At 45.5% G+C, this 18219-nt stretch overlaps 2 protein-coding genes across 5 annotated transcripts in view; one reads left to right on the top strand and one right to left on the bottom strand.

The window, feature by feature from the left end:
* The window catches only part of DOCK1 (dedicator of cytokinesis 1), a 444845-nt gene that overhangs the window by 244860 nt on the left and 181766 nt on the right, over nucleotides 1-18219 (bottom strand). The gene's annotated exons all lie outside the window — the stretch shown is intronic.
* The window catches only part of INSYN2A (inhibitory synaptic factor 2A), a 55220-nt gene that overhangs the window by 28162 nt on the left and 8839 nt on the right, over nucleotides 1-18219 (top strand). Inside the window, exon 3 of one of the 3 annotated variants that reach the window (XM_019728240.2) lies at nucleotides 10935-11006. The exons of 1 other annotated variant lie outside the window; for it this stretch is intronic. In XM_019728240.2, the coding sequence (XP_019583799.2) occupies nucleotides 10935-11006 (72 nt within the window). Of the gene's footprint in view, nucleotides 1-1477; nucleotides 1799-10934; nucleotides 11007-18219 lie in introns of those variants that run through there. One more of the 3 variants, XM_074338813.1, reaches the window with a different exon arrangement.

An 18219-nucleotide genomic window follows, 5' to 3' on the forward strand; every position in this document is an offset into this window, starting at 1 on the left:
ATAAAAGTCTCCTCATTGAATTTTAGAAATGATGACACCCCAATTTAAAGATGTTACTGTCAGCTCCAAGAGCTCTGAAGGCTTAAAAGTCAGGCTTTTGAAACAAAGCACGAAAGCTTCACAAAGAGTAAGTTCTGATTTAAATTTGTTAACTAAACTGCTGTAAAAAAGCACATCCAAAGAAACGATAAATCCCAGAGAAAAGCCTGTGTGGCTATTTACCACCAGACCCCTGGCTAAGGCACATTAATACTTCCAAATTAAAAGCTCTGTGAGTTAGCCCGCCCATGAGAGACAGTACTAGAGCTGGAGAAAAATGGCAACCCAGAAGGAGGATTTGTTTTCACGCAGTGTACTCACATTCCTATTTTCATTCTAGTTTGGTAGCCACCAAAATTTATTATAATTAATTTCCAATAAATTATATAGCTTCAGCTTTTATCTCTCCTCCAGGAAAAAACAGGTCAATCAAATCAGCCTGGACTGAGCCCTAAAAAGTTGTTTTCCTTATTAATAATAGTTACTCCCGGGGCCTCTGGGGTGAGCGACTTGTTTGTCATATTGCCATCATTTTGCAACTTAAGAATCTCTTTGACTTCAGGAACGTATGAAAGAAAATGTAAGTCTTGCCTGTGTGTAATACAACCAGGCAGGACACACACAAAATAATAATTACTATACTCCCCGATTTTTATATATTACGATTTTCATATATTACGATTGTACAACCCTGAAGATAAAGTCCGGCCCTAATAATAGGGGCCATCTCTGTGTCGGTCTCGGCCCAAATCTGCATGTATCTCTGACAGTAATAATGATGCATGTGCAGTAATAATGATAGATTCCGTTTTCTTCATCATGCACCGCTCTTATAATGGGATGCATGCAGGGGGAGGGGCAGGGCCTTAGGGAGCAGCAGAGACAACCAGAAGCAGTGCTAGGGGTGCGGCAGAGGGCTCGGGGCAAGAGCAGGGGAGGCCAGCTGAGCCTCCTGCTCTCAGGGGCTCCGGGCCACAGGCTTGGACGCTCCAGGAAGGGCCATGCCCTATACTAACCACCCTTATTGTCTGCCTTTAATTCTCTGTAATGAAAACACGCGTTAAAAGCTTCCCTCACAGCCAGAGTCTCCCCAGAAGCATAGTATCACCACATTTGGAGAGCTGCTAGGCCAATAAAAGTTAATTTGTCAACAGTGCCTAAAGAAAGCCACCAAGTTCATTATTAATAGGGTGTTTCGCAGTAAAACTCCTTCACCAGGATTGCTTCCGGGCTAAAGACAGGAGGAGGGGGCTGTTTTAGGTGCAGACTAGGCCACTTATTTTAATAACTCGGTGTGGGAGGCAGCAGATAACTGACCTTTCCCACTTGTTCAGGGGAATTTAAGATGGGATCACGGTAATGCTTTTAGCCAGATGTTCTCGGCTAGCTGATCCAGCCGGGAACATCACAAAACTGACCGTCCCATTTTCCTTTTCAGAAGAGAAGCTCAGGGGATGGTAGCAGTTAACCCAACAGGATGCTCATACAGATTCTTCATTCATCCACCTATTCATCCATCCATCCATCCATCCATCCTTCCATCCTTCCATCCATCCTTCCTCCCTTCCTTCCTTCAGTGCTCATTCATCATTCCAAAAATATTTCCTGAGCACCCGCTACACATCAGGCCCCAATGTGGGCACTGAACGTTCACCAGGGAAGAGACAAAAATCTCTGCTCTCAGGGTGCTGACATTCTAGCGGGGCTCACAGACTAAAAGCACAATAATAACTAACATCCATGGCATGTTCCATGGTGTTAAGTGTTGTGACGGGAAGCAGCGAGAGAAGCAGGGCACTACCTTTCTGTGCATCATGAACGAAACTGGATTTGTGACACACGCACGCCACAAGTGCTACTCTGCAGAAAGCCTGGAACTGGGAATGCTGGCATTGGGAAGATGGATGGAGATGGATACATGGCCACCAAGACACACGCAGTCATACGAGAGAAAGATACCTAATCACTGCATCAGGAACCACTGCGGAAGGGCCTGTAAGAGAGCCACAGACAGGGTGCTGGGTGTTTGCCAGAGAACGTGCCGAGCTGCCAATGAGGGGACAGTGCAAGGATGCTGGTTTGGACGCGCACTGAACGAGTCTCACGGAGAGCGTGCTATTTTTCTGGGTCACACAATTCCACTCCCTTAACGTATAAGCAGTTCCTTCCTCTTGGAAACATGTGTCCTCTAGACTGCAAGTGTCTTGAGGGCAAGGTCTGTGTTTTCATTCATCCAACCACTGCCGCCCAGCAAGGAGCTGTGCACAGAGCTGGTGCAGAGAAGCACTGGAGGAGCCGTGCACACGCCAGCACGGTGAAAGCCAGGTAGTGATTCTGGGTAACGCAGAGCAAAGTCCTTTAGGCCACTGAGTGTCCTATGAGAACACTCAGCAGAAATGACCAGGATTACGGAAAACTGTCCTGACGTGTTTATAAGATCACACGGGGTTTGCAGGTCAAACTCGTTATTCAAGGGTCAACATCTCGCTTTCCTGGCTCTGAGAGAATGGCGCATGTATGATTTTGAGAACTTTACCTCCTGGTGGAAAAAATTAAGTAAGGGTAAGATAAACGGGAAGCATGACCCACCTTAACCTATGAATGGCTGTGTTCTAAAACATCACTCCTAAGTAATTGGTTTGGGCCTCAGACACTTTCCAGGAAGCCAGAATTATACATGGTGTTGGGGTTCCTGCTAGCCCTCAATTTTTTTCCAGCTGCACTGAGACTCAGAGACACTATAAAACCTAACAGTCATGTCCATAGAGGGATATTCCTTCGAACACGGGCCTCCAAAAGTAGGTTTCCCTAAATGGAGCCCCGTAGGACAAGTACTTTACACAAGGGACGTTTGGAGCATGTGCTTTCCAAGTCAGGGGGATCCTGAGTGTATGCGGAAATGAAGAAGGGTTTGATGTATTTCAATTTCAATGAGAGCCCTTTCCTCCAAAAAAGAAGTCCTAGACGAATGGAAGACGCCAGTAGTTAATAATGAGATTGGCCTGACTGCATGACCTAACATCTCCAGGTGAAAGAGAAAGAGGAGAAAGAAACCAGGGCCATGTAATAAACGACTGTTGATTGTAATTCTCGAAACAGAAATAATTCAGGGATTATAATATAGCAACTCGAATGCAGATACTTCTCTATTATATTCAGAGTGCTGAACAGAAAACATGAAGCGAGGCTTTTTCAAGTTTTATGTCAAGTAAGAGCTGCTAAATTCCACTGGAACAGAGGTCACACCAACACTCAGATCTACTGAGACAGCATCACCTTTCCAGTGATTTTTATTTTCCATTTGCTCTTTCATTCGTCGTCCCATGCATCCATAAACCTTAACTGCCACCTGTGCTGTGACTGGCACATCAGACGTTGGCTGTGCCGACAAAGGAAACTATGCAGCACGCGCTGATAATACCCAATGACAGGAGTTCTGGGCGAGGCAAGTTACTGACCACAGGGCTTCTCAACAGCAGGAAACAGCACTATTCCCATAGACAACCGAGAAGGCTTCAAAATGATCAACCCTCTTAGATATCCCTAAAGCAGGGCAAAACGGGTGCCACAGAGACTTGGGGGTCACTGTTACTTTATGTCCTCAAAACCCAACCTCAGTTAAAACTGCTCTGCTCTGTCTCCTTGGGGATCCCAGGCCACTAGTGGGCGCAGAATTGCTCAGCCTAACATAGCAAACCAGCCACTGGCTAAAAGACGCTCCTACCAGCGGCTGGGAAGCTGGTCATACTATGGCCGGAGAAAGCCAGCACCACCCTTATTGAGCAATCGGTGATCTTGGAGTTTCTTAGGGAAATCGGCCTCATACTCACTTAACAAACTTCACTTGGATGTTCCCCAAATCCTGCCATTTAACAGCTCAAGTGCACAAAATAGATAAACAGTTGTGTCTGCATGGATATATGGGCAAAGTCAAAATTCACTTTAGCTACTGGACAGCTGATATATGAAATAACTACACTTCGAGGGCAAAAGCTGGTCAATTCCTAGTGAGAAGGCAGACTTAGGAACAAGCCAAATCCACAGCTGCGGGGAGCCTGACCACAGAGGAGGGGGTCCCTGAAAACAGCTGACTTAGACTGTTTCTGAAACTTAATTTCTCCCAACAATAGGCGCGGTGTCGCTTTAGGCCTCTAATTAGTGTCACTTTGAGACTGTAAGGAAAAAGCCCTATAAGATGCTGACCTAAGTGATAGCTCAGGGATCGAATGGGGTACAAACCTGGGCTAAACTGCTGAAGAAAAACACGGTTTCTGGCACCCGGTGAGGACGCCGAAAGAACCAGAGATCAAAATTGAGAGAATAAATTAAACAAGTACATAAGATTATGACTGAGAGCACAGCGCATGCTGTTTTCTTTTTTTTTCATCAACCGCCGTCTGTAGCTGTGGGCATAACACATACCTCTGAGTTAATTCAAAGTGACAATCCCCACACCCTGTGTAACCAGTGTTTCGAGGACCATAATGAAAGGAGATGCCGTGGTTTCAGCATTATCCCAGGTGTCATTAGCTTATGTGCTAGAAACTCTGAGCTTGCCGAAAATCACGTGCCATGGAAAAGGCCAGCCACTGAGCAACGGGACCCCAGGCCCTTGCGACCAGGCAGAACTTCCCACGGCCCATGGCGGGCTGCGTGCTCCACTGATGTGGATCGAGAGGACAGTACTTCTGTGACCTCTAAAACCAATCCCCCCGGGAATGCGAGGAGGGGACTTTCAGTTGGGAATTCAATGACTTACGGAGAAAACAGTGTCCTGGGCCTGCGGCAGCAGGAACAGCTCATAAAGTCAATCCAGGAACCCGATACTAGTAATTACTACTAAATACCATAGAATTAATTTCCACCTGCCAACCATTCTTGTCTGAGATGCTGATAACTTTGTCGGACTCTGCTCCTGATAACACGCACACTAAGTCATACGTATACATATTTTTTTCCATTCCTGACCTTTTCAAACACTTTATTTATTTTATTTTTTGGCCTCAGAGTCATTGTTCACTATGCCTCTCAGGCCCCTTCTTCGAGGTCTCAGATACACTGAGCGAGCAGCTTGGATACGTATGGCCGGGAAAAGAGCTTTGTGCGACCTTTCTATGGCATTTCTCAGCACTTTCCTACCACCTAGGGCCTTGCTAGCTTAGATCTCCCTGTGACGCCTTCATGAAAAGGCCGACGCTGTCTGCCACTCCTGTCCCCGGCTTTGCAGTCCCTCCATTGCAGGACACAGCCGAGGTCTCGCTCAGGCTGAAGCTGGCAGTGTCCTCCTTCTGTTATTGCCCCTATGGCTTTGTAGTAATACCTGCTACGCCAGCTCTGCCGTGTGCCTTCCCTTCCTTGTTGCGGTTTTGGTGGTGGTGTTTTTTTAAGCTCTGCTCCTGACTGCTGCTTTCACTGTCAGTCTGCAGGAGGAATAACTGAAAACTTGCCTCCTCAACATCGTCCCAGTGTTGTGTTGGTTTTCTATATACATACACAAACATGAAGTTTTATATTCAGGAACTTTTGACAGTGACAGCTGAAGAATTGGAGCAGATTACTGCAGAAGCCTAAGGGAGCTAGAGGCACTGGTGGCCTGCCTGCGAAGTCAGACTTGAGAATCCCAGGCCACTAAAGAAAGGAGGCCCAATGCTTCCTTCCAATGGGGGAGCCCTGGCCACAGTCCCACAATGTCTTCCATAAACGTCACTCACCTTGTTTTCTTTGAAGTAGAGCAAGGTCTTGTGAAGCAATCTGGTTAACTGCAAAGCAGACGTGGACATGACACTACAGTTGGACTCGCCAAAACTGCAGTCAAATTAGCTCGTCCAAGACCTTCTGCTTTAACAAATCAGGACTAACGGCTCCTCCTCCAGGTGCTTCCACAAAGCCCATGCGCTTTCCATCTCTATTCACTTCATAACATGTCTAATCTCCTGGGAGACTAATGAGTGTCCAAAAGGCATCGAGTGAGGAAAGGTTCAGAGTCTCAGAATCGGTCCTTGGGTTGGAGCTGTGATCCGAGGGAAGGGGAACAAGGTCAGGAAACGAAAAAGAGGAAGCACTGAAAAGGCAGCATCTTAGAATCCCGGCACTGTCCTTGGTGCTGAAGAAAAAGTGGAAAGGTAGTTTTTCAAATTATAGACATTGTTGAAGCCAGAAAATACTGGCAAACGGCAACTAACCGCAACAGGACTATAAATAGTGAGTGCTACAAAGATCAATGCATTAAAAATCCATATTTACAATGAGCATGCTTATTACTGGGGTTCAAGGGGGTTCCTAACGGGAAAAAAGTGAGGACCAGAGCTTTTCACAATTTATACTTTTCATTTGCTTTTTGCACTTGGCTGGAATTTTTTTATTAGATGTGTCTGCTACTGATGTTCAGCATGAAAACACAAAGACTGTAATATTTGGCCAAATTAATATTAACCAAGCACCCAGGGTTTACAAGGCATTCTGACAGGCAGAGGATTATAAACCTCTATAAGGTAATAAAAGTTCCTCAAAACAAAAGGGAAAAGGGATTTAGCCGTGTAGCAAGTAACTTGCAAGACAAAAAATTTATGTTTTGATAAAGATGTTCTTCCACTGCAGTTTTCACATCAATAACCCAAGCTCTGTCTTCTCCAAACTTGTAATCACTGAGATCGCTAGCCCCACTGTCACTGGAGAAATATCTGCTCCCGAGTTCAAGGTTTTTGCTCAGCTTCGTGAAAATGGTAATCTAGAAAGATAATCATTCCAAGTACTGGTTTTATGACTTGTTTTCAAAGGAGAAGGAAAAACACTGGGAAATTCCGTAACAGCACTGCATGTTCCCTATGGTGCAGAAAGAACTTATCTGTTGCATCTGTATTTGGCGAACACATCCATTCAGATGCTGCAACACAATTATTAACGTGACCATAAAATTATCAGCGAAGCCAAACCCTACAGCTTGGAAGTTCCAAGGACAATTAGATGGTTTATCAAAGCAATAAGCACAATGTATTACAAAGTTTCAGCCCTCTTTTTAAAACACCCGCATGCCCAATAAAATTTCAGCAAGAATACCTTGATTGACGTTAGCTGCTAAAGCAGCCTTTGACCTAACCACATGACATAAGGACAGCACTTTAAAATTTAACCACAGATGAATTTCTCATTGACCTCCATTTCTATAAACTGTCTCTATGGACTCTAAACACGTGAATCCTTTAAACAAAAGAAAGGTCCTAAACAAAACCTGAGAAACAGACTGAAAGGTTTACTCCAAGAGAAGTTCATGGCAATGAGGTCCTAGAAATACTTCTCAGACCTGGTAGAAATATGACCGACCAACATTTTTTCTTTTAAATTAGCTAACGAAACAGTGACCACAGATACATCTCCATATAAAGTTGACATAAAGACTCATTTGCTTCTACCAACAAACATCAGGCAAACCCTGCTACCATGTTTCCCCAAAAATAAGACCTAAGCAGACCATCAGCTCTAATGCGTCTTTTGGAGCAAAAATTAATATAAGACCCGGTCTTATTTTACTACAATCTTTTAAAGATAGGGAATAGTGTAATATAATATAATATAATATAATATAATATAATATAATATAATATAATATAATAATACCAGGTCTTATATTAATTTTTGCTCCAAAAGATGCATTTGAGCTGATGGTCCGGCTAGGTCTTATTTTCAGGGAAACGGTATATCTCAGGACTGAGTAAGGTAGGCTGGGTTGTAAATAAGTGAGAGGAAAGAAACTGGGTGAAAGTGGTACTAGAGCAGGAAGGGGTTGAGAGTAAATTCAAGAGGAAGTGTTTTCCGTGTCATTCTGTCAACCACCTGTAAGAAAAAGTCTACAGTGGTTTCCCTTTAACTTTAAATCATGGCCAAAGAGCTACGTATTGTACCTGCTCTCCACTCCACCCACTCCCACTTGCTCCATCTATTCTAGCCACACCGGCCTTTTTTTCTGTCCTGCAGACATGGCAACGCCATCCGCACTGCAGGAAGCTTACAAGTGATGGTCCTTCTGCTTGCAACACTCATCCAAACAACTAACTTCATTTTTTATTATCATCCAGGTTGTATTTCAAGTGATGTGGCCTCAGTGTGCTAGCCAGAGGCCTCCCCTTACAACACCTTCCTAACACACAGTAGTATCAAAAATGATCCGTCCGTCCGTCCATCCATGCATCCGTCCATCCATCCATCCATCCATGTGTTTACATGAAGCTTGTCTGCCTCTCCCACTCTACAGTAAGATTTGTGAGGGCAAGGACTCTGTTTTGTTCAAAAATGTCGCCTCAGTAGCCAGAATAATGCCTGACCCCAAGAAGGCACTTAATAACTGTTTGCTTACCGACTGTAACGGGGGGAAAAAGTGTGCTTTTTACAAGGTGATAAGAATAGAGTCATTTCAGAAAGGGCTTTAAAAGAGCAATGTCTAACTGAAGAACCCCAAGGTCCTGGAAGGGGATCCTCTTGTGCCTTTCAGGTGCCTGAAGCCTTTGTCTGTCATTGCTGGATTCACTGACTGGCCCAGGCTGGCAATTACATGTAGTGCAAAACACCAGTCCCAAGGTCCAAGCAGGGCGTGGCACAGCATCAGAAGCCTGGGGTCTAAGCATAATGACATCCCAGACCCGACGTGTTGCTGTGCCCTCCTCTGTAAGATGAGGATGGCATAATTCAATGAGGACTCAAGGCTCCAGTGTAAGTGAGACACTTGGGAACCCATGATACTGGGAGGAAATGAGTCAGTCAATGCATCCAGAAGGAAGGGGTGTTGGTGCCGATGAGCTTAATAGAGATTTGTCCCAAGGTCTGGGGCAGGAAAGTACTCTGTGCCCCCAGATAAGGGTGAAGAAATGCACCCCCCTCCGATTTTGCCCATTGGTTTTTAAAAGCCTAAGCTTTGCAGTGCGACTAGCACATAGACAACTAATACATTCCCTCCCCCACCCGCGACTGGTGGTGACTATACTGGTGCGATACGGCAGTGGCACAATCCCTGTGTGCAACCCAACCCGACAGTTTGACAACACATTCCGCATACGTAGGACATGTCATCACTAGGACATGGGCTCAAGTGTTGTACGAAATGACCTTGGTCAGAGAAGAGCTTAGGACCAAGCTGGACGGAGCGAGGCGTTTGAGAGGTTCAGGAGGAATGCACACTTGGGGCTTGTCCTGAAGAGGGAGGGCTGGGAAGGAAAGTCTTTGCATCTGGTTAAGAAAAAGTGGAAGGGTGTAACACACAGGCTCCCCATTGTTCCTCTCCTGATAAGGCCAAGGGGAGAGAGAGGAAGAGGCCAAGTGTGGGTCCCAAAGGTGCCCCATACGGGAAGTAATGGTGGACCAAGGTCAACACAAATGCAACCACACTCGTATGATTCCAATTCTGGCCCAACTAGAACGGGTCACAGGCAGTGCCAGGGAAAACTTTGGGGCACAATGTGCTCACTGGATAAAATGCACAGAACTCAAAGGTCGAGCCCCAGTTTACCAAAGCTCACTGAGACAACATGGCATGGAGTGGAAAATCCTTTGTCAAATGTTTATGTAACACAAAATATAATGAGGAAAACAAAAATTATTTTCAATTCAAAACCCATGATGCATACAAGAGAAGTTTGCATAGTGAAGGTGACAAAACACTGAAGATCTTTGTTGACAGAAAACCTTTTGTTCACACTATTAATATGTTGAGTGACTCCACAAATGTAAATGTGCCCCCTAAGAGTGTATAAACCAAGTCAGATGGAAGCTTTTCTTCTGCCACAAATTTAACAGATTCTGGTTATCACGTTTGTCCCTGGGTACAAAGTAATATTCATAACAAAATACAACTGCATGTTAAAAAATATCAGAGAGGAAAGGGTAGCCAGAGTGATTAGAAGAACCTGTGTGGAAGCACCCCAATACTAGTTTCTTGGGGTGACTGTGCTGAGAGATATTCAAGTCCTGGTCAAGAAAACCCTGATCATCAAACTTTTAAGTTTATAGCAACTTCCACAATATACTCCAAAAAAGACTCCATGATTCTGGCAAGAGGAGACTTAGCCCCGCCCCCCCCCGCCCCCCATCTCTCAGAACCCCCTGCCCCAAAGCCCTGGCCTCCCAGGGCTGCAGATCTCATCAGGGAACACAGCCAGAGAAAGCAAATCAGGAGGCATGACAGTGGCAGCATAATACTCTACCACAAGGGTCAACAGATTTTTTCCTGTGAAGATCCAGAGTAAATATTCTGGAATTTGCAGACCAAGAGGCAAAACCAAGGATATCATGTAGTTATTTGTACTAAAATTTTCACAATTTTTTTAAATCAAAATTTAAAACTTTACATAGGGACACTGAAATTTGAATTTCATTACTTTTCATGTGTTCCAACTATAATTATCCTATTTTTTCAACCACTTAAAAATGTAAAATCCAGCCTTAGCTGACTGGACAAACCAGGCCCAGGGTGGGATTTGGCCTGAGGGCCGTAGTTTGCAGACCCCCTACTCTAGGAAGACAAGAGGTTGTTGGGCAAAAACAAGCTGTCAAGTCAGTATACCTGGGGTTGATTTTCCCTCAAAGTTTCTTTAAAACACCATAAATATAAAGTTGCACTGAAACATCCCAAATTCCCTCTGCTTATAACGAAATCAGATTATTTACTTCATCCAGTAGCTTATGTTCACATTCTAAATTTAATTTCAATATCATCTTAGCTGGCGGTAGCTGTTGCACTGGTTGTGTAAATGCAGAGTCAGGAGCAAAATGGGAAACACACATTAATCAATTTCCATTACTATGACGAGCACTGGCGTTGGGAAAGCAACTGATGTGAGGTGTCTGCTCTAGGAAAGCCAGCGACCCCCAGCCACCACTTGTAATCCTCTCCTGTTCTTATCTTGTAGGCTGTCATATCGGACGGGGCAAGACACAGCTAATTGTGACACATGCAGGAACAGTGCATGTATTATCTATAGGTACGTTAACGTTCTCCTCTTCCCACTTTTTCATGATGAGTGACAAATGATGTTTACCCACCAATGCAGAATCGCCGGGGGCCCTGCTGGGAGGACTATATCAGATAGAAAGTAGAGGGCGTTACTTGGCCACAATTCGAAGCTCCTTCTACATACCTGACCCCAGGTGTACGATCACGGGAGAGGGAGAGCATGAACTCATTTATCTGGCGAGTGGATCTTAGTGGTTTCAAAAATGGGTGTGAGTTTGATGGCGCGCTCCCTCGGAATCGATAGCCCTGAGTGCTACTGTACAGTGTGCTCCAGAAAAGCTGTGAAATACAAGCCCCTTGGATGGTATAGGTCAAAGGCAAGGAAACCCGTGTGGATGTGCCGGGAATACCATGGAGGAACCCAGGCTGCTATCTGGGGTGTCACAAGGACTGTGTGTCCCCTGGGGCGTATTCCCCTGCCTAGAGCCCCTACGGCTGGTCTTCATGGGTTTTCTTCTGAAGTTAGTTTAGATTCCTTACATCAACAGTAACACAGCAAAACTTTCACCAGGCAAAACCATGTTAGTCTCTTGGCACTAATTTAGGATTTGAAAACATGGTCAGAACCTTCAGAGGTCACTGTCTTTTTTTTGTTTGTTTTTTTCTGGAAATATAATTTTCCCACACAAAATAGGAAAGCAATAAGGGATGTTATAATTTAGTTCATTTTTAAAAGGTAAGCCGGAAGAACAATTTTCGTTAATTTGCCAAATTATCAAAAACAATTCTAACAGCGTAGTTATATACCTAAAAATGTGTAAAGAAATCCCCACCACCCCTAAATACACCTTCTAAAAAGGTCTTCAAAGTTACCATCTTCTCAGTAAGAAGGTTGACACAGGAAGAGGGTACAAATGTGTTCAATAGAGCAAAAAGCTTCAATCTACACAATCTTGGACCGATCACACATCTCTAACCAAGAAAGAAATCCAAGACAGGGCCCTGGGTTCTTTAAAAGCACAGTTGAGTTACCTGTTGACCTTGTCTGGAAGCAGGTAGGAAAAACCACAGGGCAGATGTGAGCACCAGAAGACACACTCGCACATTCCTTACTGCAGAAGGTCTCAACAGAGGCTGATTCTGCCTCCTAGAAGACATCTGGCAAGGTCTGAAGGGAGGCATCTCAGCTGTTACAACTGGGGAGGTGCCATTGGCATCTAGTGTGTGGGGGCCTGGGATGCTGCGAACACCCTATAACGCACAGGACGGCCCCCACAACAGAGGCACGTGGTCCAAAATGGCCATAGCGCCAAGGCTGAGAAAGCCTGCCTCGCTGGACCCATCTCCAGGTGAAGGTCTAGTAAGAGTCCAGGCAAAATGCGAAGGGCTCCAGGCAGCCCCTGGCCCAGCACACCAGGCCCTCGGATGTTTCTATTAACAAAGAGGCGGGGACAAGCCAGCACCCAGCGAGTGTTGTGTGTCAAGACCTCCCACCAACTGCACATTATTTCCTCAGATAGAGCAACTTACCAGAGAACTCTGGTTAGTGAGACTTTTTTCACTACATTCATATCGCGGAAGCGGATTCTGAATCCCCAGTGAAGGGCTGTAACTCTGACAGAAAACCCACTTCCCAACAGCAGGCCACTAGGAAAAGAAAGGAAGAGTGTAGAGCGCCGGCCGTACGCCCTCCCGGTTCAGCTTTCGGAGTTCTGGGAGCTGAAGCTCATCCAGCCTTCGAATGCAACAAAGCAGAAGTGAGCAGAGGTTTCCAGAAAAGGGTTCAGAGCGACCTTGATGAGCATAAACCCATTTAACATTTTGTGGGTGATGGAGAAAAGAGTTCATTAGGACACTCTCCAATGTGACTGAAGTAATTTAAATAAATTTGGCTCTAGATCCAGAAGTCACTCACATTAAAAGTGATATTGAGTGATTTAACAAGCCTGAGGAAGGCAGGGACTTGTCTTTTTCAGGAATTACCTTGAGTGGTTACTATTCAGAACTGGCTCAACCCGCCTTCTGCATGAATCCCGTACACCAGCCATTGGCGGCTTTTCAAAAGAACTGTGAGTGTCCAGCAGCACAGGAATTTGCCAAAAGTTGGCAGAGATTCACCAGGTGGAGGGGTTGAGCCATGGTGATGGTGGAGATTGACATGGCGCGTTATGTCAGGCACTGAGCAGAGACGAGGCCCTGTACAGCCTTGCCGACCCTACCGTCAGCTGTCCAAAGGAGCCAGGTGTCCTCGCAGAGGTGATGCTAGACCAAAAGTGGAATTTTGAAGCTCTCTTTCAGAAAAGTATTTTAACAGCTCTCCCGTCAGAGTGATAGTAACAACAGCAACCGTTCCCCAACCCCCAAACTCCCCTGTAACCAGAAGTGACTCTGGAGGGCTTAGTGGGAACATTTCAGCGGGACCCCCCCCCCCCTTGGGCGCAAAATTAATACAAGACCCGGTATTAATACTATATTATACCCGGTATTATATTATGTTATATTATATTACATATGGTTTTAAATTATATTAATGTAAGACCGGGTCTTATATTAATATTTGCTCCAAAAGACGCATTAGAGCTGATTGTCCAGCTAGGTCTTATTTTAGGGGAAACAGTACTAACTCAGACAAAGAGCCCACCAAACTGCGTGTCTCAATTTTCATATCACAGTATGTTGGAAATCACTAAAAATTAAGTTAGTAACTCGGCAATTTTATATGTCAATGCCAAAAAATAACAGTCACTCTCACATTGGCTACTGACATTGGGCAGGAGTTTCCTGAGCTCCTGAGAAGGTAAGATGAGTGACAGCTCACTTCTGCTCAACTAACTGAAAACCAGTCAAAGGGGAATCCTACCCTGAAACATGTTACTGTAATCTGACTCATCTACATGGAGCTCTCACCATTTACCTGATTTAAAGTCACGCCAGTTCTGAGGTGAGGCCCAGCTGTTTCCTGTAAATGAGGGGACCTGCCCTGGAGTTCCAAGTCACCCTCCGTGAACACACCCATTTTCCTTTGATCTGGAACAAGGCCTTGTGACGTGTCCTGACTTCAGCATCCTTCTGGTTGCTCCCTTGCCTCTGTGTGTCTCACACTCAGTAATGTGTGGCCTCTGCTCTTCCCCGGACATCTAACTCAGAGACGACTCTCTCTTGCCTCAGTTATACTGCGTTGGCTTATGTCACATTCAGATAAGTCCAATCACCCCAACGATGAGTACAAAACTCATATAGGTCCAAACACAGCACTGAACATGCAGCTAGAGAGTAAGAGGGACATGGGTCCGAGGAGGAGCCCGTTCACCAGGGGCCATGGGTGGGCATCAATTGGGTCTCGGCAGGGACAGGGGGCTCATCCCGCAGGTCGGTTAAGAAGACCATCATAATCCTGTGCCAACACCAGACTGATGTAAGGGGATAAAGGGAAACTGGCATCTACATGAGTGTCCTCAGGGCTGGCAACGGTTCATACACTGAGACAGGTAACTCCCCTCAGGGTTCCCTTTGGCCAAACAGAAAGGCGAGCAAGTGGGAATTCAGCTGGGTGATTTCTGAGCTTCCTGTCGGCCCTGTGACTCAATCTTCAAATGCCAAATGCTTCGTGAAGAATAGAGGTTTCTTCGGTAGAAAAGCATTCAGAACTCAGTAGGCCCTGGACAGAAGTTGCCTGTTCAGGCTACTGTGCAGCAGGGCACGGGGGCAGGCAGGGCATCTCAGAAGGACAGACCCAGTGAGCCAGACAGTGTCCACATCTCAAAGGCTTTATGACTGAAATCTGTTTCTTCTTATCAAGGAAACCCGCACACAAGGCTCCTTCACTTCCTGTACACACCTCTATACAGAGAGCATCCCCTTAGAAAGGGTGAGCTGAGCTCAAGGTCGGGGTCCTTCCCAGCCGAGGGTTGGGAATGTTCCTGAGTCCTGGCACCACCATCTCTGCCACTCTTCTTGGTCTTCCCTATGGGACGACTGTGGCACCTCAGCACTGATTAGGTTTAGTTTCAAAATAAAGAAATTTTAAAATGCCAAAGGACTATGGTTGTCCCAGAGACAGAGAACACAAGGGGGTCAGGGCTGCCATGTCCACATGTCACAATTTGTCACACCTGTTTGCTGGCTGCTGCCCAGAGAGCCCTGGAGGTCAATGCATTTGACCCCGCCTGTCTTGCATTTATACACTGCTTTGCACTCAAAACCCAATTGCCCGCTCCGAGTGGCATAAAAATCCACCACGTTTCCAGTAACACTTGGTGTAGGGAGATGCAAAGGCTGTCATGTTCAAGACCCAGCTGCCCGAGGTCTTATCAACACAGTCCTGTAATAAATGTATACCTCTGCATGGGGGCGGTACCTATTTCTCTGTGAAAAAAAATATATATATAAGTCCCTCCTGGAAATATGCAGGGCTTGGGAGAGGGGGAAAAATACATCAAAAGGACAAAAAGTCTTGAAGCAGTTTCAGGGGGAAGGGCTGCCGCCAGTACCACACGCAAAACACCTGCCAGCCAGCGCCCGCTGCTCAGGCACTGGGTGCTCTGAGGTTATGGCTGAGCCTCCATCCCTGCTGGGTGGAGCGTCCATTAACACCCTCAGGCATGCAGGGTGCACAAAGGGAGCAGGGAGGTCCCTTCCCACTCTGAAACCTCATGGGCCGGTGATTTACAATGATGAAAGGGATGGGTGTGAGAGCATCATCAGAAAGTAAACATGGAGGTAAAGGTGTGGACAGTGGAAGGCGCTTCTCAACAGGAGAGCGTCCCTTCCTGTGCTGGCAAATGGATGTACGCAGAGCCAAAGGACCATTCTCGGGCAGGGAACGGACTGCCCTCTCACTCGTCACCAAAACCCTGAGCGTCACAAGTGATAGTTTCTGGAGCTGGGAATTTTGAGGTGGTTGACATAATTACATGTTTGGGTCCCTTTGACTGGGATCCAGACCACTTGTGACATTCTCATTCAAGACCATGGCAGCAGGAAGAAAGATTAAAAGGGAGACAAGTTAGTTTTCCGTAGCAAAACTTTTCTGGATTATCATCCATATTTCCTGTCAAAATATGCTACCATTATTTCAGAAAACGTTTTAAGGATAAATTGCTAATATAATCTTTGCTCATAAACCCTTGAAATCTTTTGTACCCAGACTATCTTGGTAACTCTCTTGTCAGATTAATCTGATGAGTCATGCTACTGGTGAGTCACCTTTTGTTCAGATTTTGTTTCAGAAAGGAACAATGAGGCACACCACTGGCAAAGCCTTCATTTCCCTCATTTACTAACGTGGTTAATTTGTAAAATAATACCACACAAAATGGCTGGAATTCAAATTTGTAAATTTTTATGAGAATGGCATGTGGTAGCTTCAATTCAAAAGGGAATGAAAGCAAGATTTAATAGATAATAATAATGCTGACTCAGATTAATTACATAGAATCTTTACCAGAATTTGAAATTTCCCTGTTAAGGGTTAGAATTCCTACCACTAGTTACAACACCCGAAGCAAATGTACCCTCCGGAGGACCCTGCCCAGGCCTGCTTCATTTCTGTACCATAAAGGCCACCACACAACTGTATGTAGTTGGTCTGGGAATAGACTCGGAACCTGAATGGATGGGAATGCTGTGGTCTGCCTATCACTTTATTTCAAGTGAGAGAGACAGACAGAGAGAGAGAGAGAGAGAGAGAGAGAGAGAGAGAGAGAGAGAGAATGTGCTTCTGGAATGCCCAGTTGTCTGTGCCATACTTTCATCATTTGACATGATCCATCGATGGTCAAGCATAGGCAGAATTCCCAACAACCATTCTGATAAAATACCCGACCCCTTTCCATTTGATGCTTATTTGCATTTCTTCAGCAAGCATTTGTCATGGGATTCCTAGGAGTCCACAGGCTTGGCATCAAACACTGGGAGGAATTTGTAATCTGGCTGAAGGAAACCCCCCACACACCCCCTACCATAAGGCCCTTTCAGCAGACCTCTGACAAAAGGCAACCTCGGGTACTGAAGGTGTGGGCCACAGGCTCAATGACAAAGACGGAGGAGGAGGAGCAGAAGGGGGCTGGGAGGCTGGACCTGGGGGACAGCTTCCTGGGAGGAGACAGGAACATGGTGAGGGCCATATGTTGGGGACGGTTTAGAGGTGTTCTATAGAGACCCCTCTCGGTCTAGAGAATAAGGGACAACTGGCAGGAACTTGGGGGACAATCAGCCACGCATCCCCAAGGATGGAAGGGGGTACCTCGCTGGACCTGTGCAGCATCTTCACAGCAGCTGGGAAATTTCCAGGGCATGACCATCTTTGCTTACCAAGTAGGACGTTCCTCAATACTGCAAGGTCCTTTCCAAAATGATGAGAGGATTTCAAAAAAGATGAGTAAGATGCCCTAAGATTATGAGATTGAACGAGGAAGTTGCAGAATTAATGGGTTGCATTTTCTCAAATCATCCTTGGTAACTCATCGCATAATCAATAAGAGCACAAGAAAAGCCTGGACGATGCCAGAGCAAAGTGTGTGGGAGTCTCACTGAGTCCGGTGGTGAGGGTGGCACACACTTCCCACAGCCGCCAGAACAGGGAGCCTCCCACGCACGTGACGCAGCCCTGCTGTTACGAGTGGTCTCTGAATCTGTATGCGGAGATGGTGCCAAGTCCAGCCTGTCCAAGCCCACGTGGAGCAGACTCGCTGCAGCGTTCGTCATGTAGTGATTATCTCTTAGTGGAACTGCCCTTTCCAGTCCTGCTTCAATTACCACCACTTGTGCATATTAAGTTCCTTAACACCATGAGCTGCTGTGGAGGAAATTAGCCTTTTGTCTAATATTTAGCGCTCTGTTTTTAAGTATTTACAGTAAGTGCTGGGGTGGGAGGAAGATGACAGGAAGTGTTTCCTGGATAATACCTTAGGCGAGGTGATTCTGGTGTAAGGAAATATTATTTTTCTTTTTTAATAGAGTAAATTAACAGTTAGAAAAAAAAGAATTGAATGGACCTCAAAATTCTCCTTGAAAACTCCCAAAGCCAATAATTCAAGTTTTTTTTCTATTGTATTAGAATTCTAAAAATATATTATTTCTTTCCCCCCCCATGCAAGGATTTAGGTTTTAGTCAACTTTACTAATCTTTGGTAACACCTTCATTTCAGTATGTAACCCTGACACCTATTAAATGTCATTAAACTGATTACAGCTGTAAAACTGACCAGAGATTACTCAGGTCAACCTAGTCTTTGTAAAGC

The sequence above is a fragment of the Rhinolophus sinicus genome, linkage group LG07, assembly GCF_036562045.2.
Source record: "Rhinolophus sinicus isolate RSC01 linkage group LG07, ASM3656204v1, whole genome shotgun sequence".
Lineage (NCBI taxonomy): Eukaryota > Metazoa > Chordata > Mammalia > Chiroptera > Rhinolophidae > Rhinolophus > Rhinolophus sinicus.